The sequence below is a fragment of the Lutra lutra genome, chromosome 5, assembly GCF_902655055.1.
Source record: "Lutra lutra chromosome 5, mLutLut1.2, whole genome shotgun sequence".
NCBI lineage: Eukaryota > Metazoa > Chordata > Mammalia > Carnivora > Mustelidae > Lutra > Lutra lutra.
The window spans coordinates 94,987,571-95,014,920 of record NC_062282.1 but is presented as its reverse complement, the minus strand read 5'-3'; the positions used below and the strand labels follow the sequence as shown (position 1 = coordinate 95,014,920).

The window sequence follows — 27,350 nt, the reverse complement described above, 5'->3', positions numbered from 1 at the left end:
TAAACAAATAATAAACTAAACAATAATAAGTTCCATCTAAACTTTTCTTAATCGAATGAGCATCAATAACTTTAATACTAACATGCTTTCCAAGTATAATGAAGTACAACAAATCCATAATATTCCAGTCCTATTAGTTATTGTGTTTTATTACTTACTGTCAAGTGGTCGGCTATCATGTCTTGCTGCTGCCAGAATGAAGTCCCTAGCTGTGCCTTTCTCTCCCACTCTTTTTATTTTTAATTTTGTTTAACTCCAATAAAATAGTAAGCTAGCAAGAGTTTATATGCAGAATTTTGAAAACATAACCACTAAAAACTGCCAGCATATTGCATTAATTGTTAAAAAATCAACCTAATAGGGGCTGGCCTATGCCAGCCCCTATCCTGGCTTTTGTTTATTTACTTATTTATTTATATTCTAATTCTTCAGGTATATTTCATATTCCATAACATCTCCCCTTATAAAGGGTATTCTCCTTCACTTTTATTATTCTTTCATCTGTTCTGAACTTAGAACTGGATAATCAGTTTATTAGTACCATGCACAAAATAAGAATAAATAGAGTATTATTGATGGCTGGCCTGAGAGGCTTTCTATGATTCAATTGCACATATACTTTTACTTTTCTATGTAAATAACATTAAAAGTTAGCATAAAGATTAAGAGTAGAGTATGGGAAAAACAGGCTTGATACTTACAGCCTTCAAGAAAAAAAATGACTTGAGTACCTAAAGGAAGTTAAGTGTTTTGGAAAAAAGTACCAGTTTGCTTAGTGAGAGGAATGAATTCTACATGGTATTAGGCACAACACAGACCTAGTATTCCAAAAGAGCTTCTGTTTCTTATAAAAACCAAGATTAAGCTAGTTTAACATCATATGTTAGATGAAAAGTAGTCAAAAACTATACACTTTTACAACGTATCAAGCCTGAGGGGCCCTAGTCTGACTTAATCCAGTGTTAAAAAGAGAGTCTGATGAAACTTGAAATGGCCTGGTACAATTTGAGAGGTACACAACACCCCAGGGATGTGTTCATGAAGAGGCTTTAGAATTCTTTCTTGATTTACAAGCTCAGATTGCCCTTCCTCCTCTAATTTCTGGCACTAGTCAGAGAATAGGTATTATGTGCTTTGAACTTTGAAAAGAGGATCTGATACCTTATCTCTCTAAAATTGATTAGAGAATATGTCCAAACCTGTATCTCTATGTGACTATGTTCAGTTTGGTACTAGTTTTGATGTGATAAAACTCAAAGAAACCTGGAAAGGACTTAGAAACATAATTTAATGAAAAGGATTATGTAGTTTATTAGAGAATCTGACAGAGCCAATATAGGAAACCAACTCTATCTCAGATTAACTATCAGTCTTATTCAAAATTGGTATGAAAACCCCATGGACAGGCCTGGATGATTTGCACTGAGAGTACAGAGACTCCTTGGCTATAAACAGGATTGTTTGGTATCACATCTCTTCTGACATTGCTGGTATCTAAAGTATAACACTACATTCCTTGTTTACCTAAACTGGGGTGTTAGTACCTACTGCAGACTCTGTATTCAACTGACAATACAACCTAACTGCTTTGAATTTTAGAGTCAAATTTACGCTATCATGAAAGATTCCAATTTTTGACTAAAATAATAATATTCCTCGATGCTCTGTTTCTTTCATTTAGTGAAGCCTTTAAAAATAAAAGCCTTTAGGGCGCCCGGGTGGCTCAGTGGGTTAAGCCGCTGCCTTCGGCTCAGGTCATGATCCCAGGTCCTGGGTTCGAGCCCCACATCGGGCTCTCTGCTCAGCAGGGAGCCTGCTTCCTCCTCTCTCTCTGCCTGCCTCTCTGCTTACTTGTGATTTCTCTCTGTCAAATAAATAAATAAAATCTTAAAAAAAAAATAAAATAAAATAAAAGCCTTTAAACATATTTAGATGGCAAACCAATAGCAAAAATTATAAGGTTATATTTATGGAATGCTTTTCTTATATAGAGGTATAATCATATTTGTTATCCAACAATACCCTTGTGATATAAGGAATAGCAGACTTTGAGTCTTCCTGGGAAGACTGAAAAGAAAATGGATGGTCCTATATACATTTTTACTACATAGAGAAGCTCTGTTTTACATTGGTTTTCAAAAGATTAATAGGTTGGCTCAATTTTAACTATATGTTTTCTTACTAGGGCAGAGATGTCAGGAGGTTTTGGGTTATGAACTAATATTCTTGGGGGTGCAGCTTTGTTGAGGCATAGCTGGTATATAAAAGAGCTGCACTTGTTTGGACAGGTATAGTTTGATGGGTTTGGACGTGTCCCTATACCCACGGCCCTATCACCACAATAGGTAATACCAAATACCAGTATAATTAGGATTGTTCAATTGTATGGGGCTCAAAGTATTTATTGATGTAAAAGCATCAAAAGTATTTTATTTTCTGTCATAATAGAATTGAAGGAGTTAACAAAAAAGGAAATACTTAATAGTAAAACACTAGAAATATAGGAATAGCACATTTTATTTATCTTATATTTATATAGAGAGAAATAGATGGGTCCTGATTTTAAAGTAACTTGCCTGAGGTGATAGAAGAGACTTAGAAGTATAGCTATAGCTAGAATATAAATTCCTGTTTGCCTATATAAATCTGGCTAAGGATCTGGCTCAAGAAACTGGGTAAAGAGTATAAAACCAAAGGATTATTACTCTGACCAAAGGAGATTTCCTTAGACAACAGAAGCCCAGATAAAGTATCACATCTATTAAAACACTTGGCTAAACGCTAGGTGGGAGGCCGCCAACTCACACAAGGCCAAAAATGGGTCGATTAAAGCACCGGCATTAGAATACAAAGCTTTTTTGTTCTGATGGGTATCTTCCCAAGTACTTTTAATCTGAGGATATTACATTAAATTCTAAAGTGAAGTGGCAATAGTCAGCAAGTGTTAGCCAGATAACTTCATAAAATCAGGAAATAATACTACTGGATGCTTTACTTAAGCATGTAGACAAGCTCACATATAAACCCTTTAACAAAGAAAATGATTATTGAAATGTAATTGTGAAAGCACATGAAATAAATATTTATTTTGAAATTTTGATTTATGTTTTATTTATATACAGCTGTATTGATTACAGGCTTTAACTGCAACTAACACAGTATTAAAATTCAAAATTTCCATTTGTGGGATTTCGATAGGACAAACTGGAAAGTGAAATAGCTTTATTTTTCTCCTTACAAATTTAAAATTGTTTTTATATAGCACTGTAAATTTATTAAAGGTCTTCTCATTATCTAATTTACTTCTTAGAAGAAACTTGAGGGGTACACAAAGCATTTTTCTATCTGGATTTATGGTAAGAAAATGGACTCACACAGGCTTAAATAACTTCACTGCTAGTAAATGGACTTTAAAATCTCAATACATTCCTGTTTATTTTTTGAGAATATTTAATACTCTAAAGTATTCTTATAACCTTTAGTGTTAAATATAAGCACTTAGTATTACTATCAAAATTACTATTAAAAATATCAAAATAAGTATATTTTTAGCCTCTCTATATTAGTAGATGTGGTACCTGCATCCAGAAGGAAATTCACATGGAAGACATGTCTACATTACACAACAGTTTACACACCAAAGTATCTAAAAGCCTCTTTTTAATACCAATTATCTCCTTCTAAGTTAATTGGCAAATTAAATTTCTAGATATAGTATATAATATTCAAAAGACCAAATCATCCAAAGTTATGATAATACTCAAATAATTAAGTCTTGGATTAAAATAAAATGTTTTATAAAAGCCAGATATGCAGCCATATAGCCCAATTAAGAAATCTTTCCTGAATAGGTTCAGCTGATATATGAAGGTATAGAGCCAAAGTCAAATAATACCTTCAGCTTCTTTCCCTGTGATGATCTTACTATGAAAATGCTTATGAGAACATTTGGATCTGTTCCCAGAGTTTATATAGTTCTAACCATGGAATATCTTTCAGCTGGGAAGATAAGCTAAGTTCTGACATTCAGGGATGCTTAAAATACTGCTTTGTTTCCAAAATGCTGTGCAGTGATATGTCTCATGGTGTCATTTTTAATCATGGGGCAAGAAGGAAAACTAGACTTAAAAACTCCATAGGGACATGTGAATTTCAAATATAATGTAGTGTTTGCTGAAATTCACAAATCTTACATAATATACAATTTCCTAGCATTGGCCATACTAGTCAATTTAAAAAGGTAAAATAAGTTTAGAAGAAATACAATTCCAAGAAAAAGGTAATTCATAATGCATCCTAGATAGGGGCTAAAAGCAAATTTTGTTCAGCATTCTAATAAGATGGTGATAAAACAATATTGTTTCTAATAGCACTGTAAAATTATGAGAATCAAAATAAAGACTGACTTAGTGCCTAGGTCTTGGTTTCTTAGTGCCAAATACAATGGAGAAGTGGTTGATTTCAGGCCTGGAGAGGGGAAAACACAAGATCAACCTGGAGCCTTCTGTGCTTAAAAGTAAAAATGTGCTCAAAGTTGGGAGCAAGTTGCAAAGACATAGGAGCCAACCTGAAGGAACTACTAACGACCAATTCTGGTACTGTATGAACAACAAAATAAATAATGATAGTTTGGGATTATAACACATAGAACAAAATAAATATTCGCAAGCCCAAATTGATATAAATAAGTAAATCTATAAATAGAAAGTGATCTTTCTTATAGAAGAATTACAAGTATTAAAAATAGTGGGAATCAGGGAAATAAAGAGTAACCATTAGAACATCACAGTAAATAACTGTTGTCTATAGGCAAGATCCACCAATGGATACTAAAATTAGTGGGGGGAAGCTTCAAAAGTAACAGGATAGATGGTCTCGAAGTATTTTTTCCCTAAATACTTAAAATCTCAAAGGGAAATGTAACAGCTCAACAGACACTACTTTAAGCTAATGATCAAGGTAGTATCATGAGTTGAAAGACAATAGATAATCTTATAATGCACTGGGAAGAACATATCATTTATCTGGCAATCTTGCCCCAAAAATGTATAACCTTAATCTAATCATGAGAAAACATCAAACTCAAGTAAGACAGTCCACAGAATATCTAACCAGGACTCTTCAAAGTGTCAAGAACATGAAAGACAAGAAAAGACTGAGGAATTGTCACAGATTAGAGGAGACTAAAGAGACACAAGGACTAAATGCAATATGGAATTCTGGATGGACATATTGAACAGAAAAAGGTCGTTAGTGGGAGAACTGGTGAAATTCTAATAAGGTCTGTAGTCAATAGTAATGTATCAACTTTAATTGCTTGGTTTTAATCATTGTATTATATTGATATATGACCTTAACATTAAAGGTATATGGGAACTCTGTAACTTCTGTAGTTCTAAAATTATTTCAAAATAAAACAATCAAAAATAAAATGGTAAAATGCCCCACTTTTTGTGGAAGCTAATTTTTAGCTGACATTCAAATTTAAGGAAAATCCAGGTATTTCTCAAAGATATAAGCAACATTAAATTCAGAAAAGTACTTACTAACTAATATAATTCTCTATGGCATAAAAAAGGTTTTAACATGGCTAATTTTCTCATAAATAGACAGACATAAGCTATAGAAGAATCTTCTGTTTTGTGTTAAGAAATCATTCTAAGATTCAAATCTTTCTTTAATTGTATTTAATATTTCAAAGGCAGATCAAGTTAAAATAGCACTGCTTGTATCTAATATAAGCCTTAACTGTAGAGCACTATTACAATAATTATCTATTTCCAATTCTCTCACTTCTACTAGATCATAAACTACAAAGCAAGAACCATCCATCTCTTGCCAACTTCATCCCTCTGGCCCTGCATGGTTCTTGAGACATGGGCATACTAATAATTATTAGCTCAAAAATGAATTTAAAAAATTTAATTTTTTAATTAAAATATTTTAAAAAATGAATTTAAAAAATTAGAAAAAGCTTTTTCTATTTGAAAGGAATTACTTTGATATATTTAAAATGCTTTTAATTATTAGGAACAATACTCTGAGAAAATTACATATAAACTTAAAAATAAAATAACCCTCACCGTACTTCTTTCAAATCTCGGTATTGCCAATATAGCTTTTCTCTTCTCAGTTATACTTTACCTACATGACCTAGTCATACATAAGTTTACCCTTTCTTTTAAATTCAGCTTATAATTTGTGTTATTACAAGTGAGTTAATTTTTTAGTAGTTTCATTCAAATATATTTCAGTGACTTTGACTTCATCATTAAGTACCTGCCTTTATTTACTCTAATAGTCAGTGGGGGATATGCTGCAAATGATCTAAGAACTATGTCCTTTAGATAGTTATGTGGTATTACTTTTGCTACTTAAAGTCAGTACTAATGCCTATGATGTTCTTTATTAGAATATGAAATCTTTAAGGCTAGATGTGGCATCTTATTTTTTTTTTTTTTAAGATTTTATTTATTTATTTGACAGAGAGAGAGATCACAAGTAGGCAGAGTGTCAGGCAGAGAGAGGAGGAAGCAGGCTCTCCGCTGAGCAGAGAGCCCGATGCGGGGCTCAATCCCAGGACACTGAGATCATGACCTGAGCCGAAGGCAGCGGCTTAATCCACTGAGCCACTCAGGCGCCCCGGCATCTTATTCTTTGATTTATCTCCAATAACTGTGATAGAATCTGGTACATAAAAGTACTTTTTGGTATCCAAAAAGCACAAGAATATAGAAGATATATGCATAAAGCAGATTTGTTAAGCCAAATTTAGTACATATTATTAAAGCTAAGAATAAAATTTCTGATCATGTTCACTGAATCTATAATGTAATTTATTATTGTGAAAAGAAAACAGAGGGTTCCAATCTGTTAATTTGGAAATTGGCCATTACATGTTTTATAGCTGAAACAGTTTTAAACTAAGAATCATCAGTGAAACAACTTTTAAAAAGCCCTTTTAGGGGCGCCTGGGTGGCTCAATGGGTTAAAGCCTCTGCCTTTGGCTCAGGTCATGATCCCAGGGTCCGGATCGAGCCCCACATCGGGCTCTCTGCTCAGCAGGGAAGAGCCTGCTTCCTCCTTTCTCTCTGCCTGTCTCTCTGCCTACTTGGATCTCTTGTCTGTCAAATAAATAAATAAATAAAATCGTAAAAAAAAAAAAAGCCCTTTTAGCGTCATAAAAATCACAGTAAAACGAAGAACACATTTAACCCGTATAAACAGCAGGGTATTATTTTGGTTGCTTTTTGATCAGCTTTATTAGTATTTTAGATTTTCAGTGTCTTAACATAAACAAACAAATAAAAAACAAGACTTTATACTTCATACTATTTCAAACCAATGCAAAAATGTTTATAGAAGTCCCAAACATAGGGCCTAAATGCTTTTCTTAATGTTTTAAAGGGTGTACAATATAAAAAATGCACATTCCATTCTTGTGCCCTCCTAGATATGTGTTATGGTATTTAAGTTTTGTCTGATGTCAAGTCTGTTAGTTTTCATTAAGCTTTTTAGAATAATAGTTATGATCATGTTTGCCTGAATTTACTTCTTAGACAAAAATCCTAACAAGAAATTTATTTTATTGGCTAACTACCCAAAGCAAGTATTAAAAAAAAAAAAAAAAAGGAAAACTCAGGAAGCAAGGGGGAAGGAAAGAAGCGAAAGGGAAGGAAGAGGAGAAAAGGAAGAGCAGATGGAGGGAAGAAGGAAATGTACCAAGTGAAAATAAAAATCCTGATAAATATCCTTACCTTCACTTTTCTTTTCTGCTTGTTTTGCTGCATTTTCTACTTTTTTTTGTTTTGCTGCTAAGAGTTCCCGCTTTAACTGTCTTGCTTCTTTTCTGAGCTCATCACTATAAAGCAAAAACAGTTATGTAAGTATATAATACACTGAGAGAGAAAACTACTTAGCAAAAACAGGATTATTGGTTTTCAGGTACACTAAATCTCTAAGAAAAACAAAATAAATAATGTAATACATTTTGTTCCTTACATGTCTTTTGTGGTATGGAAGCATGGCCAAAGGATGTTTCAAAAGCTGCAATTTTTCATAATAGCAACATAATATGAATTACCTATAAAATATACTCCCTTTCAGATATTTCCAACAGGATAAATAAGTGATAAATGACCCACTGTTCTCCTTCTAATTCAGCTGTGAATTTCATATTCTAGTTCCAGTTTAATAAATCATGGAGATCCTGAATCAAAGCAAAATTTTAAGAGAAATTCTATTCTTTAAACCTGGATATACATAAAAAGATGTGTCTTTAAAACTTGATGAATTCCTGAACTAGCATCAGTAGCTACCATTTATTAAGTAATTACATGCTAGGAGCAGTGTTAAAATGCTTTAAACTGAAGTTGTAAAACTCAATTAATTTTGAGCCCATATAATACCACAGTTTGGCAAATAATTTCTTCTTCTGTGAAACCTAGCAGGCTGCAGTATTCTGATGATTAATACAATCTTATATTAAAGGTAAACTGAGATGTAAATACCAACTTCATTACAAGTCATTACGTGACTAGTTTCTACAAGCCAGTTTTGGGCAGATTCACATACATGTGCTTTGTACTCATGACATGAACCCTTAGAGTCACTTGTGGCCAGTCAAAACTGCATTTCATATTTGTGAATGTCAGGTATCCACTATTAAAGTAAAAGCGAGAATGGATAACAGATACTCAAAGAACGTTGTAAACCCGAGTAGGTAATATTTTTATATTAAATGTTCTAAAAGACTGGAAAAGGTCTAAAAGAAACCCAAGCCAAGCTTTTGTGGAATCTTAAGTCTAAATAGTTCCAGACTGATTTAACCTTTGTGTTTCTTCTTGATCCCCAAATCTTATACTTTTTTTCCCCTTTTAAAACACTGTCCTGGATCAGTTACCGAACTGATAGATCTTACAGTGTGCACCACTCAGTTCTTTTTCCCTCTTTTCCTCATCAAACACATATAGCTATATTTTCTATCTGCTTGGCCTCCAGGATCCTGAATTCTGAAACTTCCCTTTCTGATCAAAATCTACTACCTTTTTAACTTTCCCAGTTTTTTCATTCCTATTGAACCTGTGCTTACTTTATAATGAAAGCCAACATCTTCATAGTTCATCATCCAACGCCTCTATTCTTACCCATCTGGCTCTCTAACCATTTTGGATGATAAGGTTAGTTATTTCACTGATATCCTCACCAGCACCTTTAATTATCTTGACTTGTTTGTCCTTATGAATATATCATAATCATGTAGAAGAATTTGTTCACAACAAGCTCCAGGAGACAAACCTCCAGAGAATATTATTTTGTTAGATGTAAGATGTTGCCTGAGAATTTGCCCATGTAATGAGTTCCCCAGGTGATTCCAACATGCATTCAGGTTTGGGATCCAGTACATTAGGACCACCCTATAGCAATTATCTTCTCTTCCTTACAACTCCAAGCACTCCTACTTCACTGAGCCTTTCATTCAGCCAACAAACATACTCAAATTTCCCTGGACTCTGCTCCAATCAAGTGATGATTATCTTCACTGGTGGACTCCTTCCCTGAAAGAACAGTTTATGTATAGAGTCTATTTTCTCAACCTTGAACTTCTTAATCTCTTGCAATCTACCCTTCTTATACTCCACTGAAACTGCTTCTGTATCAACCAAATTCAATGGTCTTTTCTCAGGCTTCCTTTTCCTCTTTGGCTTCTCTACCATTCAGTGATATTGTCTTAATTACTTGCTCTATTCTCAGCCTGTAATTCTTGGCATTTTTCTCATTTCCATACCCTGTACACTGACATTTTTATCTAATCTCATAACATCAAATATCACTTTTATATATGTTATTTCCAAATCTAGATGTTTCATCCTGATTTTTTGGTCCTGCATTTCTAACTATGCATTACAAATCTCTATGTACATTAGTGCTGTCCAACAGAAATATAAGGTAAGACATATATGCAATTTTAAGTTTCCTAGGAGCCACATTAAAAAAATGATAAAAAGGAAACAGGTTAATTTTAACAACTTACTTTAACTCAGTTAATTTAATATGTCCAAAATATCATTATTTCAACATGCAACCAATATAAAAATATTAATACAATATTTTACACTCTTTTTTATATTAAATGTTCTAAATTTGGGACAGGCCATCTCAGTTTAAACTAGCCACATTTCAAGGGCCAGGATCTAGATGGATAGCAGAGGCTAGACACTGCCTAATTACAAACTGTGTGCAAACTTGAAGTCATCTCCTCCCTGCCCAAATCTGTTCCTTTTCCGGAAGTCTCTATTAGATTGTGGAACCATTTTCCTCCGAATGACCAGACTTTAAAATTCCTCTGGGACTGTTCCCCCACCCTTTCACTGAATCACTGTCAAAGTATGTTATTTTCCAATCTCTCTCATGTATAACTATTCCTCTTGATTCTCAACATCAGTGCTTAGTTTAGGCTTTCATTATGTATTCCGATAAATGTAATTACTTTCTATTTCTTGAAGTTATATGAGCACAGGGAATAGCAACCACATCTTTGCTCTATCCACTAAACACCATTATCTTTTTTATTATACTATTTTAAAAAAATTTTAATTTGGTAAGTAATTCAGAAATTTAGATGTTTTCTTTGAGGCAAAGCTTATTTTGAAAGTTTAATATGAAATATTGAATGATGGCTGAACAAACTAATTATGAGAGTAATCTGAAGTATGCAAAATATGAGAGATGATGACAGAATATACTGTCATAGAGGCAATAAAGCACAATAATCAAAAGGATTCTTTGAGTTCAGAAAGTCCTGATTTAAAGGCTAATTCTATCACTTATTATCTGAGTGACCTAAGAACAATTACTTAACTTCTCTGGGACTCAGTTTCTTCAACTATAAAATGGTTTAAGATATTTAAAATATTAGGTACTGAATACATGTTCAACAGATGGTAGCTATTACTATTTAGATCATGTTTAAAATAGCACTACAGGGCGCCTGGGTGGCTCAGTTGGTTAAGCGACTGCCTTCAGCTCAGGTCATGATCCTGGAGTCCTGGGATCGAGTCCCGCATCAGGCTCCCAGCTCCACGGGGAGTCTGCTTCTCCCTCTGACCTTCTCCTCGCTCATGCTCTCTCTCACTGTCTCTCTCTCTCTCAAATAAATAAATAAAATGTTTAAAAAAAATAAAATAAAATAGCGCTACAGTTAAGGATTCTTTGTGAATTAGGAATATTTCTTTATTATGTTATTTACTATAAATAAATGTTACCTTTACTACATATGGAGGTTAACTCTGTTCATAATTTTTATAAATGGCAAGGAACACATAATGCCAGCTTCTAAAGATCTATCCTTAAATAGTCAGAGATTTGGATGCACTATTGAAGTAGCCATAATAACTTACAAACTGAATTAAGGATGAATAAAAACTCAAAAAAGATGAAGTGAGACGGAGAAAGGAAGGTCTATAAGATTATTAAAAATTGCTTCATTATACTGAATTTTTCAAATGATTCAGAATTTACAACATTGTCAAAATCTTCCATACTGAAACAACACTATTTGTTGGTACTTGTGGAATCCGTAACTCCTGGAATGAACTGCAAGTTTTAAAACTAGTCCTTAGGTCACAGTCTAATTTTAGGGTTCCCAATCTTATATTCTCTGGAATATAGTCTTATCTACTGGCACTAGAATATTTTTAAATCTGTTAAAATGAGAGTAAAAATTGTAAGCCTGGAGTACATGTCACCTTATACTGCCAAATTAGGGGCTTGCTTTGGAGTCAGGCAGCATCTTTTTGCCCTCAGAGCCTAGTTTCTGTTTGTATGATAAAAAGAAATGGCTTCTGGGGTGCTTCGGTGGCTCAATCGATTAAGTGTCTCTTAATTTTGGCTCAGGTCAAGATCTCAGGGTCCTGGGATTGAGCCCCATGTCAGGCTCTGTACTCAGTTGGGAGTCTGCTTGAGGATTCTTTCTCTCTCCCTCTCCCTGTGCTTCTCACCACTCCTGTTCTCTCCCACTCTCAAAAAAAAAAAAGAGAAAAGGAAAGAAAAGCCTTTTGTAAACTGATATTAACTCTGAGCTAATTAACTTTTTTCCCTAGTAAGTATGTTTCTAATTTAAATTCATTTGATTTTTAATATGGTTTGTATGATATCACCATTATCCACCAGATTCTACCTTGTAATATTTTTTAATCTGGTCCAATGGAAAAAAGAATTTCTTTAAAAAAATCAGCCCAATAATGGTGAGTGTTGTGAAGTGTGTAAACCTGGCGATTCGCAGACCTGTACCCCTGGGGATAAAAATATATGTTTATAAAGCTGTAAAAAAAAAAAAAGAAAAAAGAAAAAGAAAGAAAGGATGAATCCCCAAGTTTTGTAGCAACATGGACGGGACTGGAAGAGATTATGCTGAGTGAAATAAGTCAAGCAGAGAGAGTCAATTATCATATGGTTTCACTTATTTGTGGAGCATAACAAATAGCATGGAGGACAAGGGGAGATGGAGAGGAGAAGGGAGTTGAGGGAAATTGGAAGGGGAGGTGAACCATGAGAGACTATGGACTCTGAAAAACGATCTGAGAATTTTGAAGGGGTGGGGGGTGGGAGGTTGGGGGCACCAGGTGGTGGGTATTGTAGAGGGCACGGATTGCATGGAGCACTGGGTGTGGTGCAAAAATAATGAATACTGTTATGCTGAAAAAAAATAAAAAAATTAAAAAAAAATGTCATGGAGGCTAGAGATAGAAATGGACATACAATGAAGCAGGAATTTCGTTGAGTTTTTGTTTTTTGTTTTGTTTTTTTTTTTGTAAGTTTGTTTTGATGGGGATGTTAAAAGGGACACTGGAGTATTTTAAAAATTTTAAACATCATGGAATTGGGAGGGAGACAAACCATAAGTGACTCTTAATCTCACAAAACAAACTGAGGGTTGATGGGGGGAGGGAGGTTGGGAGGGGGGGTGGGATTATGGACATTGGGGAGGGTATGTGCTATGGTGAGTGCTGTGAAGTGTGTAAACCTGGTGATTCACAGACCTGTACCCCTGGGGATAAAAATATATTATATGTTTATAAAAAATAAAATTAAAAAAAAATTAAAAAAAAAATCAGCCCAATAAAATATCAGCAGCCTAGAAATTATAGTAAACTTTATATATTTAGTAACAGCAAAGAAATTACTAATTTATTCAATAATTTCTGGAGCATCTAATATTTATACAGTACCATTCTGAGTGATGGCACAGAAATCAAGGTGAATAAGGAGGGAAAGTAACCTAACCTAGCTAGATTCTTTAAATCAGTCACCTCCCTTACCACTTAGTCTTCTCAATAACCTGTAGTATAGGCATTTTACAGATAAGAAGTCCAAGGTTTGTGGAGATTAAGTACTTAGCCTGAAGTCACATAATCGATCAGTAGCTGATAGAGGTCCAAATTTAAAATGGGACTGTCTATATTCTTTACACTGTGGTACACTAATACTTTGAGAAAATCTCCAAGGAGCCTAAATTCCACGGAGGGACATAAATCTTGAACACAAATAAATAATAATAGTACATAATAAAAAGTGGTGAATTGCCATGATAAACAAGTGACTGAAGCATTTTGCAATTCAGAGAAGGAAAGATTACAGTAGGCTAAATAAGGGATGGCTTCACAGAGGAAGCATCTGACCTGCACCCTGAAAGATGAATAGGAATTACCCACCCATGTGGAGATACGGTGAAGACGCACCTAGGCACTGTGTTTAAATCAAGACAGGGAGGCAGCAAAACACAGGGTGGGTATTAAAACATTATGCTATAGCATAAATATTTGTAGGGTAAGGGCTAGTAACAAAAGATAGAGCTAGGAAGAGAATCTGGGACAGAGTCTAAATGCCAAGCATTTATGGGTGACCAGGTGGGAGTATTTTCCTCCAATTTCTCTACAGCTTTGAGCTTTCAATTTTTTTTTATATTCTATTTCTGACCTGCTCTTACTGCTTCATTTTACCTACTATCCATCTACTTTAATACTTTGCTAGTAACCTATACATTCTTTAAATTGCTGTCTTAGAAGAAGTAACTTATGACCTCCAATAACAACTTTCAATAGCTTCCCTTTCAATGGTTAACTTGGACTTTCATTAGAATCTTTCTTGACCACCTTACCTATGACCTTTTGCAATCTCAGACATAGCATCATACCAGATCTTCTACATTTCTAGTATTCTGTCTCTGTTTCCACTGGGTTTTACTCTTAGACCCCTGCTCCTCAAATTTAGGGAATTCTCAGTAGCCTAGTCAACCCTCTCTCTTTCTATTTAGATTTCATCCACATTTGGGACTTAGTTCCATCTATCCTAATGCATTCAATGTACAAAATCAAGATTATTAGCCTGATGCTCTTTATGTATTCAGCTTCAGTACACACATCCCTTTGTTCGTGCTATTTCCATTTTAACTAAAATGGTCTTTCCTCCCTATTTCTGTTTACCAAAATTTCCCTCAGCTTTCAGTACATCATGGAGAACGTGGCACCTGAGTACAGTGTTGGGGCAAGGTTGCCAAGCTCATTGAGCCTTAGTTTTCTCATCTATAAATTGTAGCTGTATTCAGCATATGTATTATAATGAGGCTGATGGAAAGATTAAGTCAGAGTAACAGCACTATCAGTTGCTTAGAAGGCAGGATTTTTTAATGACAAATGTACTACAATAGATTCATGACTGTTAAAGTACATAAACAATTTAAATAATTAAAACTTTTACTTTTTTACTGCCCACATTTTTTAAAAACTTTTACTTATTTTTTAAAATTTCTTTTCAGTTTTCCAGAATCCATTGTTTATGCACCATACCCAGTGCTTCATGCAATAATTAAAACTAAATGAAAATTAATCATTTTAGTAAAAATTGATGGTAGAATGATACTAAGTACTATACTATTAAATGCATCTACTCTAATGCCATTGGTGGTTTTTTTCCTTCTTTTTAAATCTAATGTCCATTTCAAAGATTAAAAAAAACATTTTGGTAAAAACAGAGACATGTTTATCAGAAGGCCTAGACCCAACATCATGATATGACCACAAACAATTAATCCTACTTCTTTGTCTCAGTTTCATCATCATCCAAGTACATTCTGAGAACGGTATAAAAGTGATTACACTCTGCAGATCATTGTGTTTCAACTTTTGTATTAAGGATCCTAAAACCCAGTACTGCAGGAAATGGTGAGATGCCGAATATGGTCATTTCATCTTAGATACAAGAAGGTGAAATGTGATGACAGTAAGAGATTTTTATCAATATTGCCCAAGTCAGTAATGGAATTGTAAACATGATAGAGGCTCCTGATTCTTTATATGGCTTCTTATTTAGTTTGCTAACTACTCACTGAGTGAACAGTACATGTTGACTTAATACCTTATTTTTAAGCTGAACTTTTTTTAAAGAACAGAAGACACTATGAATAAATAACTACACAAGAAAGTTTTTATAATTATGGTGTGCATATATTTTTATCAGACTATTATTTTATAGTAGTAGTTAAAAATCTTGCAATGTTTTAAATTGTGCAGCTTTTCAACTTGAGACTGAGGATTTAAAATGGCAACCGTTATCTTGCATAATTTTCAGTCAGTTTTTATTTTTTCCCCAGATGCTTAAAAAAAATTATTTATTTGAAAGAGAGAGCATGAGCAGGGGAAGGGGGAAAGAGAGAGGAAGAGAGAATCTCAGGCAGACTCCCTGCTGAGTGTGGAGCCTGACGTGCTGGTGGGTGTCATAATCCTGAGATCATGAACTGAGCCAAAACCAAAAGTCAGACGCTCAGTCAACTGAGCCACCCAGGCACCCTCCCAGATACTTTTCTCATATTCTTGTTTCCAGGAATGTGCCTTAGGAAAATTTTGAGTTATATCTGTTCTTTTTTCTTATGGCATGAGAAATATCATCTTAATGTTAGGGTAATGAACTCAAACACTGACCTTTTCTAACATTCACCTTAAAAAAAAAAACAAAACCTGACTGGTTGACATTCTTTCTTTTTTTTATTGTTAAAGATTTTATTTCCTTATTTGAGAGAGAGAGAGAGCACAGAGGGAGAAGCAGGCTCCCTGCTGAGCAGAGAGCCCTATGTGGGGCTCAATCCCAGGACCCTGAGATCATGACCTGTGCCGAAGGCAGAGGTTTAACCCACTGAGCCACTCAGAAGCCCTGCGTTTGACTTTTGAAAATAATTTTATTCTATGAAAATGAAGTGGACAATAAATGAATTTGTTTAGAGACCTTATTAAACAAGCTTACAGCTAAACATATGTCCATTACAGATCATTGTTTCTGGGATCAAAGATGTGGAACTTGCAGTTAACTTAAGCCTGCTATTTCCCAACATCTGATAAGAATTCATAACACATGGAAATGATTGCAAAGCAAACAGTACACCCTTCATGGTTTTCAGTCTGCTGCTTTAATCACAAAGATACTGACTCTGTTTATAATGAAACAACAGCTTGGCTATTGATGAAATCATAAAATAGCCATAATAATAGCCTATCAGAAGCATTAAAACTATAGATACATGGCACAATTTTTAGGCTTATGGTATCATCAGCTGAAGCAGGGAATGGAGGTTTAACATGGATCAGAAGGTATCATATTATGTTGTAGTTTATACATGAATTTTGAAAATATATACATATATCCAGGAAATACCTAACCAAATTAAGTCAAGGAAACCCACTGTACATTTAAAGCTCTCCTTTACCTATTACCGACAGTCTGGCCTTAGACAACTAGATTAAATCTAAGTCTCGGTTTCTGCATTTTGAGATGTGAAAAATACTAAGGTTGTAAGAAATGAATACAATTCCATGGATATTGCTTAGCATACTTAACATGATGCTCAGAATATGTTTGCAACATCAGTTTGCTTCTATTACCATTAGTTTTCTCACCCCTACCACAAACACTTTCTGTTCTTACTATTTACAGAATCAATTACTAACCACCTGAGACCTCAGGCTAACTCAAAAGATTACAATGGCAAATTCTTTCATTTTTCTCATGAATGTATAGATTTCAAAAGCTTACTGATAAATTTTTGTATTTGATGCACTGCTTGGATTAAACACCACCTGTTATGAAAATGAAAAATGCAAGTTTAAAAAAACTAAAAATTACAAAATTCCCATATTCTAATTCTGGTCTCTAAACACTTGGAACTGAACTGGTTATTTTCTTTCATTATAATCTAGCCGATAAGGTGAAGAATAAACAAGTCAACAAAGAAAAGTACATATACTTACAAATTATATGACCAAGGCTAAAGGAAAACCTACATTATTTTTAGTCTACGTGATCTTAGAAAGCATTTATCAAAAGATAAGGTTTAATCTGAGAGATAATGCTCTACATGTCCTTCATAATCATTATACTAATATACAGGAATAGAAAGACTGTAATTTGGAACGAAGGAGGAGCCTAAATGCACCTGCATATACCCTCAGACTTAAAATTTTACTCATTTCATATGAAACATCACATTTCTTTCTTTCTTTCTTTCTTTTTTAAAGAATTTATTTATTTGACAGAGTGAGAGAAGGAGAGAGAGCACAAGCAGGGGGAGCAGCAGCAGGAGAGGGGGGAGCAGGCTCCCCTCTCAGCAGGGAGCCCAATGTGGGACTCAATCCCAGGACCCTGAGATCATTACCTGAGCCGAAGGCAGAGGCTTAACCCACTGAGCCACCCAGGTGCCCCATCACATTTATTTCTAAATAAAAAGTTTAGACATCCAATGTAGATTGCCATTAGTCTTGTAAGATCTCTTCCAAATCTTAGAAAGTTTTATTCTTTTCCAAAACAAACTAAACAGTGAATCCTGCACAAAATCATAAAATGTCCATAACAGTAGGTAATATTGCTATTCTGTCTAAATACCAAGTAAGAAGTTCAGAATCAAACATGTTATTTTACGGCAAGATCTGGGCTTAGCTAATATTTCACACAAGTGGGGTAAATTTGTTGTGACAGAAATTCGGTCTTTAGCCATATGTCTATTCCACAATCCAACTTTACAAATGATATTAACTCAATATGAAAAACATGAGATTTCCATTTCCAGTAAGGTAACATAGGAGGAGACCTGAAAATTCTCTTGCAATCAAATAACTAGGAGAGCTGAATAAAGTACATTTAAAAAATATATAATAAATGTCTAACTTAGCTCTTTAAATCTATAGCTCAGCTTGCTAAAAAGCAAGGGAGTGAAGAGGACTAAGAACCAAAGCAAGAAGCATTGCAGCTGTTACTGGGACACTCTGAGTTAAGTGGTCTCACTAACCTAGGATTGTGGGTTTCAACATGGGGTTTTAGTCATAAGGATCGAAGTAGTACTTCTACACATAAATCTAAAGATTCTCTACTCATAGGGAAGTTGAGAATAAACACTCTACTAAAAAAAGACTAAGAAGAAAATTGTCTCAGGTCCATGCAGGCTCTCAAGCTAATGAATATTCTTAGGGTATCTAAGGAGTATTTTTAATTAAACCACCAGTGATCTATTATACTCTATTGTGCCTGTTGAAACAAAAGGCAAATTCTCTCTGAAGGAAGAAATCTACAGTCTGATTTCAAAGGACTCTGAAGAGTTCTTTAAAAAAAAAGGGGGGGGTTCCCTATTAAAGATTTCATAATATACAAGGAAACAAAGCATTGTGAGAATCAGAGGAATAACAAGTAATAATAGAACTCAACCTCAAAACTTTAGACTGCAAAAATAAAACAAGTATATTTATTATGTGGAGATATAAAAAAATAGAATACAAAATCTATTGTCAATAATTAAAGAATCAAAACAACTTTCAAAAGGGATAAATTGGACAGCTAAACTCAATGAACTACTGGATAGCTGAAAAAAGAGATTGAGTGAATTAGATATATCTGAAAACACACATAACACAGGATGCAAAACAGAGGAAAAAAATCAGCAACTGTAGGAAGTTAAAAGAAATGGAAGACAGAGTGAAAAAGTCCATTACAAGTAGAACTGCAGAAAGAGAAAACAGAAACGGGGTCTGGAAATTTTCCAAAATTGCTGAAAAGTATGTCTTTAGATTCAGGAAACTCAATGAATTCAAGCAAGATAAATAAAAAGAAAATCTAAATGCAGACATATCATAGTCAAAATGTAGAACACCATAAACTGATCTTAAAACAACCAGCATAGGGACACCTGGGTGGCTCAGTCAGTTAAGCATTCCACTCTTGGTTTTAGCTCAGGTCATGATCTCATGGGCCACTGGAAACTAGTCCTGCACTTGGCAGGAAGTCTGCTGGGAGATTCTCTCCCTCTGCCTCCCCTTGCCCCACTGCCCTGCACGCTCTCTCTACCCCTCAAATAAAGTACATGGGTAAATCTTAAAAAAAAAAAAAGATAAATTACTTAAAATTAAATTCACCCTTTTTCTTTGACAGAGCAAGTAGCCGGACATATTGTGAAAATAAAGTAGTCATGGACTTACACAACATAAAATGATGTCTTTCATTATTGTCACTAAAGTAAAGAACAAATAATGGCTGGATGTGTAAACAAAAATGATTATGGATTAGTCCTAACTAGCTTAACTATTTCAAGAATGCAAAATAGCAGGTCAAAGTTAAGCTTGAGATATATTTCTACTAACGTACTATAGAATAGGTTCTTACCCATTTCTGGCCTGTAATGCTGCCTTGAGTATAACCAAAAGACAAACCAACTACAGGTATAGGATGAATGGGTGGGTCCAGGTAGTGGAAAGAGTACTAACGGCAGCAAGAATATAAAAGACTGAAGGGGATTTAGCTGACAGCACAATCTGAGTCAACACCATGATGTGACTGCCCAAAAGAGTATGTATGATCATAGGTCTCATTAAAAGAAGTACAGGTTTCCCAATATGCATGTTACATCTTTTTGCAGTTGTCCCACAGTCCCTGGATATTCTATTCTGTTTAGTCTTTGTTCCCCTAGCTTTTGGGTTTTCAAAGATTCTATTGATACATATCCGCTAGCTCAGAGATTCTTTCCTCTGTGTCCAGTCTACTCATAAGCCCATTCAAAGGCAGTCTTCACTTCTCTTAAGTGTTTTTGATCTGAAGGGTTTCTTTTCAGTTCCTTCTCATCTTTCTTCATCATTTTGGTCTTCATCTCTCTGCTTACATTGCATGTCTGTTCTTTCATGTGGTCTATTTCATCCGGTAGAGTTCTCAGCATATTAATGATGCTTGTTTCAAATTCCCAGTCTGATAACTCCAATATCCTTGCCATATCTGGCGCTGGTGCTTACTCTGTCTCTTCAAATTGTGTCTTTTGCCTCTTGGTATGCCTTGCAATTTTTTCCTGGTAGCCATTCATGAGGTGCTAGGTCAAAGGGACTGCTGTAAATAGGCCTTTAGTAACGTGGTGGTGAGGAGTGGGAAGAAATGCCCTATAGTCCTATGATAAGGTATTAGTCTTTTAGTGATACTATGCCTCTGGTCTATTACTTCACAAGTGTTTCTCTGGTTTGTTTTTTTGTTTTTTTGTTTTTTGTCCCCCCATTAGGTGGGGCAGGATGGCTACATGGACTGGAGTTTATATTTTCCTTCTCTCACATGAAAGGCTAGAGGGAACTGGAGTTGGGTGTTTCGCTTCTCCCATAAGGAGGGCTAGAGCTAGAGGAAGTTGGCTATTTCCCTTCCCCCAGGTAAATTAGGCTCTGATAATTCCCCAGCAGGTCAGGCTCTGGTTAACTAGTTTTCCCTGAAAGCTAATAAGAAGAAGACTATGTTCCATTATATTTCAAAATGGTTCCTTTACCCTTCCTCTGGAGGACGCTCCAGGGGATTTTTCTGTTATATTTACTCTAAGAATCTAGTTGAACACTCAGAGGTAAATCTCACAATGTTATGGGGAGGCCTCCCTATGACTGTGTCACCCTGGATTTTTTAACTCTCAGATTTGTCCACACAGAGCCTCCAGTGATTCATCAACCATAGTTCAGGTTTCTCATCCCAGCACTGTTCTCATGGCAGTTTCTCTTTGTGCTCAGGTGAGATGCAACTCCCTGTGGTCACCTGTCTGTCTTTCCAACACTGGAGGCAGAAGTCTTCCCTCTTTCCTCACATCTGGTGGTGATCCAAGAAGAGGAAAGAAGCAAAGTTAAATAATTTCATTCAAAAAGAATATATTTTTATTCTACTTGAATTTAACATGAAAATATTAAATGGAAGACTAAAAAATTTTCTAAATTTTATATAAATGTTTCTTTGTGTCAAGATATTTCCTAAGAAATTCTTCCATTTTATGAAAAAATGTTATAAAAATATTAAGAGATTGGGTTTTTTTTTTTAATGACATTTTAGGCTATACTGATTCACTTCCTGGCCTAAAGGTTGAGGAAATTAGTATACTTAATATTTTTTCCATTTTCCAGTTTGGGTTAATTATATTATTATTTTTACATTGTCAATGTTCATAGCATTTATATGTAGAATTTTCAGTTATATCATCTTACTTTTAAAAGATTTTATTTATTTATTTATTTATTTATTTGGCAGAGAGAGAGAGAGAGAGAGAGAGAGAGATCACAAGTAGGCAGAGAGGCAGACAGAGAGAGGGAGAAGCAGGCTCCCTGCTGAGCAGACAGCCCGATACAGGGCTCGATCCTAGGACCCTGAGATCATGACCCAAGCTGAAGGCAGAGGCCATAACCCACTGAGCCACCCAGATACCCCATATATGGTCTTACTTTTATATTTAAATGGATTTATTACTCAACACCATTTCTTTTTCCCTCAGTCCTGAGTTTAAGAGATGTCTAGAATAATACTTACTTTCTGTTAATAATAGTTATTTCTGGATATAGGTGTGTTGTTGTTTTGGGTTTCCTATTTTCTTCTTGCTCTGATATACTCCCTTAATTTTTTATGAGTAAGTAACAGTTGTACAAAAAACTAAAGTAATTTAGAAAAAAAAATTAATGGGCTACATTTATCACAGTATCTAACACTGTGATTCAATATGTAGTCCAGGCTAAACAAATACAGGCATAAACTGAGGGAGAAATGGTATCATAATACTAACCCTGGGAACCATCAGAGAGACGTGTGGAGGCTAGGCAAGAGAACTTTTATGGGAAGATATTTCAAACATAACACAGAAAGTAAAAACCACTAAGAAAACTGCAACAGATAATATAAAGTATACCAAAAAATGGTGATGTAATTTTTGTGAAGGTCATACTTATTGACAAATAAGCATTATGTAAATTATTTATTAAAGATTTCCCAAGTACTCTTGCTTTACTAAATTTACATCAAAACACCTTCAATATTACGTAAAAGTATGAAAATGTGAACAAATGATTTTAAATAGAGTACATGGTATGGATTAAATAAGGAAAGAGAGGCAGAAATTTTTCTGGTATTCAGCTAGACTTTGATCAGCATGAATTAGAATTATACAAATTGGCTTCTAGAGGATCATGAAGTTTTATACAGTGTTTCTTTCACAAATGGAGTTGCATGTGGCTGATCCTCTTAGGCACTGAAACTTTTCCTATTTTAAGCTTAAGGACTGTTGGCCCTGCCTTCTTTATCTAATGCATGTAGAGACACTGAGGTCCCTCTTTCACTTGCATGCCCCTTTTATGTGGCTCCTGGACCAGTTGTGATGAGGACAAAAAGTACATCATAAGCTTCTATTCTGCTCAAGAATGAATCACACTATTGTAGGTCTATAAAATCAAGTCTAATCCAAGTGTAGCCTTTCTGATAGTAACTAAAAGATGGTGGTGGTGATGATGATGATGGTATCATATCTTATTTTCCTAATTTTAATTTCAGATTCTCTTCTCACTAGGTGGGTGGGAGTTCCCAAGTTACCCAAGAAGTACTTTGCTTGCTCTTTCAAGACAGAGGAGCCATTAGATAAATGGTGCTCTTACTTACCTGACTTGAAGATTACCCTTCCTAACTGCCTAGTCTAATGAGCAAGTTTAGATTCTTTGGGTACAGATGCCTTCCCAAATCAAGTTCACTGCATCTTTTTGACCATGGGACTCTGATTTGGCTTGCCTTCAAGTCAGTCTCTAACTAGAGTCAGGGTAACTTTTTCAAGCTCAAATTTGATCTCACAGCTTCTTTGCTATGGCACCCCTTGATGCTTAAAATCCATACTTATTAACTTTACTACAAGGTTCTTCACGGTCTCAGCTATGCTTTATTCTCTAGCTCTGTCTCTGGTGTCTCATCCTTTGCATGCATTCCACACATTCTAAAACCCCATTAGTTCTTAGAATGTATCATAATCTTTGACACCTACTCCTCGTGGCCTACCACACTCCTCTCTTCTACTTCCCTTTTATATAGAATTCACATTTACCTTTCAGATCTCAGCTTCTATTCCACTTTCTCTGCAGAGACTTCTGAACTCTGATATTGGTACACAAGTTCCCTAATGCTTATCCTTACTGTTACACTTGGAATAGGATATTTTATTTTATTTTTTTTAAAGATTTTTTTTATTTGACAGAGATAGATCACAAGTAGGCAGAGAGGCAGGCAGAGAGAGAGAGAGAGAGAGAGAGGGAAGCAGGCTCCCCGCTGAGCAGAGAGCCCGATGCAGGACTCGATCCCAGGACCCTGAGATCATGACCTGAGCTGAAGGCAACAGCTTAACCCACTGAGCCACCCAGGTGCCCCTGGAATACGATATTTTAACTGCCTGTTACTTCTTTGTAATATCCACTAGCCCAATAAAACCAAGTCATTTTACTTTTATAACCCAAATAACTAGCACAGAATCTGACACACAAGGAGTATTCACACTCAGTTAATATGTCAAATACTACACTAACACTAAAAAAATAATTCATTTCTCTTAAGCACTGGCAAAATGTATCAATGGTAAGTGTGTGAACACTTTAACTCAGCAATTCTAGGCATGCACTGTAAGGTGCCAAAGGTGTTCAAGCACCTGGACAGGTGCGAAATATGCTATTCATTATAACACTCTTTATAATGCGAAATGTCTACTTAAAATAATCAGACTATATAATACAAATTATATAATAAAAACAAAGTATTATTTAATTTATATAGAATTGTGTGTTTATGAATGTGTGCATGCCTACACACAAAAACAAAAATAGGGGCACCTGGCTGACTCAGTCAGAAGAGCCATGTGACTCTTGATCTCAGGGTTTTGAGTTTGAGTCCCACATTGGGTGTAGAATTAACTTAAATAAATAAAGTTAAAAAAAAAAAAAAGAAAAAGATTTGAAAGGAGGCTTACCAAAATGAAAACAATGACTAGCTCTGTAGAGTACAACGCTATGGGACAATGATTTTATAAACTCTAAATTCGGATTATAAAGATTAACCTATTTCTGTTTAGAAAAGGAAAAGTCTTTTCAGGGGGAATATTTCAAATGATTTCATCTGAATATTAATGGTAGATATTATGATCCATTGTTCCTTCCGTACTCTTCTTTAAAAAAAAAAATTAAAACTAAGAAGTTAAACTTAATTAAAAATACTCTGACAGCCAGAACACTTAACGTATTTTACTGATTTTTGATTTCCACAATGGTTTCACTGCATAATCTTAGATATTTTAGAGTATTTTAGTAGCGTATATAAAGTCGAACACAGGAAATATCTGAATGCTTACATGTTTAGATTTATCTTTTTGCAAGACAAATGAAATTTAACATACAGAATACTCCAATTTGTACTCATAAGTCTATTACTACAATGACAGTATTGAATCTTTAAGCAAATGTTCCTTAAAATCTCCACTGTGATTTAATTATCCAAGGATAAATAAACTCGCTTTATGAATGTGATGAAACGACAAGCCCAGGTCATTACAAAAACATTTTGCTCAAATTTGATCACACCTCTTACAACTAACATTTGGAGCCCACCTGATATATGCTTCTGTTCTATGGCTCTAAGCCACTAAGAATGTTTTGGAGAAGGAATATAAACTTTTTGTATTTTTTTAAAAAAATTTTTCTTTTCTTTTCTATCCTAAGAGTCACAGGGGCAAGAGATTGGGAAGAAGTTAGGAAACAAGACAGGGTAGAAGAGGAAAGATTTTACAGTTTTTCAGCAGTAAACAAAAATGCTTCAAATTGAGAGAGAGGAAAAAAATAACTAATTTTCTTTCCTTTCTAACTCCATAAACCACACAGTGCAATATAAGTATTGTGGATACAAAAGGCACTAAGCCACAGCAGGGGCCATCGGCTTGTGCTTCCTTACTTTTTAAAAAACTTTCACTGTCATTGTGGCTAAAGATGTATTCTAAATTAAGCTACACATTTTCTACTTCTAGAACTCCATCTGGCATTTAGCTGAAAACAAGTTGCATCCTCAGAGGCATTAGTGATGGGATGCAAAAACAGGCCCATCCCTAGGGTACTGCTGCAGAAAAGGCCAGTTTTTCTTTTTTCTAAGTTTGTGTAGGACTTAACTTTTCTGTGGGTTTCCTACTCTGTTACCACCTGGCAGATGAACAGGACCAAAAATTTTGCCTGAACTGTGCTAGACCAGCCCTTCAAGAAAATAAGGACAAGATATGGGCCAGGAAAAGCACTTTGGAAACTACTTGCACCTAATAAAAACATATTTTTAACTTAGCTAATGTGAAATTCAAACTAGTTCAATTCAAATGGAAAAGATGCTTTATTTATATTTATGTGGGTTCTTAATTTAGGCTTGATGCATGCTTCATGAATAAAAGCTACGATTTTATAGAATAAGATGCACATATGACTGTGGATCCCTTTGCTTTTCATTAAACTAATATGAGATATGGGGAAAGATTCATTATTTGTCCTTTTTTTTGTCAATAAGCTAAAATTTTCCTTTATTTATTTATTTTTTAAATTCTTTTTTTTTTTAAAGATTTTATTTATTTATTTGACAGATAGAGATAGGCTGAGAGGCAGGCAGAGAGAGAGAGAGGAGGAAGCAGGCTCCCCGCTGAGCAGAGAGCCCGATGCGGGGCTCGATCCCAGGACCCTGGGATCATGACCTGAGCCGAAGGCAGAGGCTTAACCCACTGAGCCACCCAGGCGCCCCTTCCTTTATTTTTTATTAAAAAGTTATAATCAACAAAGTAATATGATTAGAATTTCCCATGGTTACTTTTATCTTTTTTCTCTAATCCCCAAATTTTCCAAGTACTGTGCCTATTTAATAAAATAAGCACATCCATGCCTACTATCTCATTTAATTCCTAGCCAGTTGAGCAACTCCAACTAAGGCCCTAGTAGAGCAAAATGAACCACCCTCTTTGTACCCTGTCTGAATTCCTGATCTATACAATTATGTTTCTTGTTTTAGTGACTAAGTTTTTTTTAATTTAAATTCAATTAATCAACATACATCATTAGTTTTTGATGTACTGTTCAGTGACTCATCGGTTGTGTATAACACCCAGTACTCATCACATCACATGCCCACCTTAATGCCCATCACCTGGCCACCCCATCCCCCCACCCACCTCCCTTTCCACAACCCTCAGTTTGTTTCCATGAGTCAAGAGTCTCTCATAGTATGAGTAAAGACGTGGTATGTATTCACAATGGAATACTATGCAGCCATCAAGAAACCCCCAAATCTTGCCATTTGCAATGACTTGGATAGAATTAGAGGGTATTATGCTAAGCGAAATAAGTCAATCAGAGAAAGACAATTATCATATGATCTCTCTGATATGAGGAATTTGAGAGGTAGGGCAGGGGTTTGTGGGGGGAAGGGAATGAATAATGAAACAAGATGGGACCAGGGAGGGAGACAAACCCCGAGACTCTTAACCTCAGGAAACAAACTGGCTGGGGCAGGGGGTGGGGAGGAATAGGGTGGCTGGGTCATGGACATTGGAGAGGGTTGTGCTATGGTGAGTGCTGTAAATTGTGTAAGACTGATGACTCACAGACCTGTACCCCTGAAACGAATAATATATTATATGTTAATTTTTTAAAGTCTCTGGTTTGTCTCTCTCTGATTTCTTCCCATTCAGTTTTCTCTCCTTTTCCCTATGATCCTCTGCACTATTCCTTATATTCCGCATATGAGTGAAACCATATGATAATTGTCTTTTTCTGACTCACTTATTTCACTTAGCATAATACCCTCCAGTTCTGTCTATGTCAATGTAAATTTATCCTTTCTGATGGCTGAGTAATATTCCATTGGTCGCTCAGTTTTGGAATGGCTTTATACAGCAATAGATAATTGAAACAGGACTACACTATGATATGTATATACCCAGCTGCCAAAAGCTGCTAACAGGTTCTCTGTGGGTGTGATTCTTAAATTACCCAACA

General features: G+C 35.1%; 1 protein-coding gene across 2 annotated transcripts in view; it reads right to left on the bottom strand.

Moving 5' to 3' along the window:
- CWC27 (CWC27 spliceosome associated cyclophilin) overlaps window positions 1-27,350 on the bottom strand; it is a 196,688-nt gene that overhangs the window by 90,270 nt on the left and 79,068 nt on the right. For both annotated transcript variants that reach the window (XM_047728916.1, XM_047728915.1), the window contains exon 11: window positions 7,758-7,861. In XM_047728916.1, the coding sequence (XP_047584872.1) occupies window positions 7,758-7,861 (104 nt within the window). The remainder of the gene's footprint in view (window positions 1-7,757; window positions 7,862-27,350) is intronic.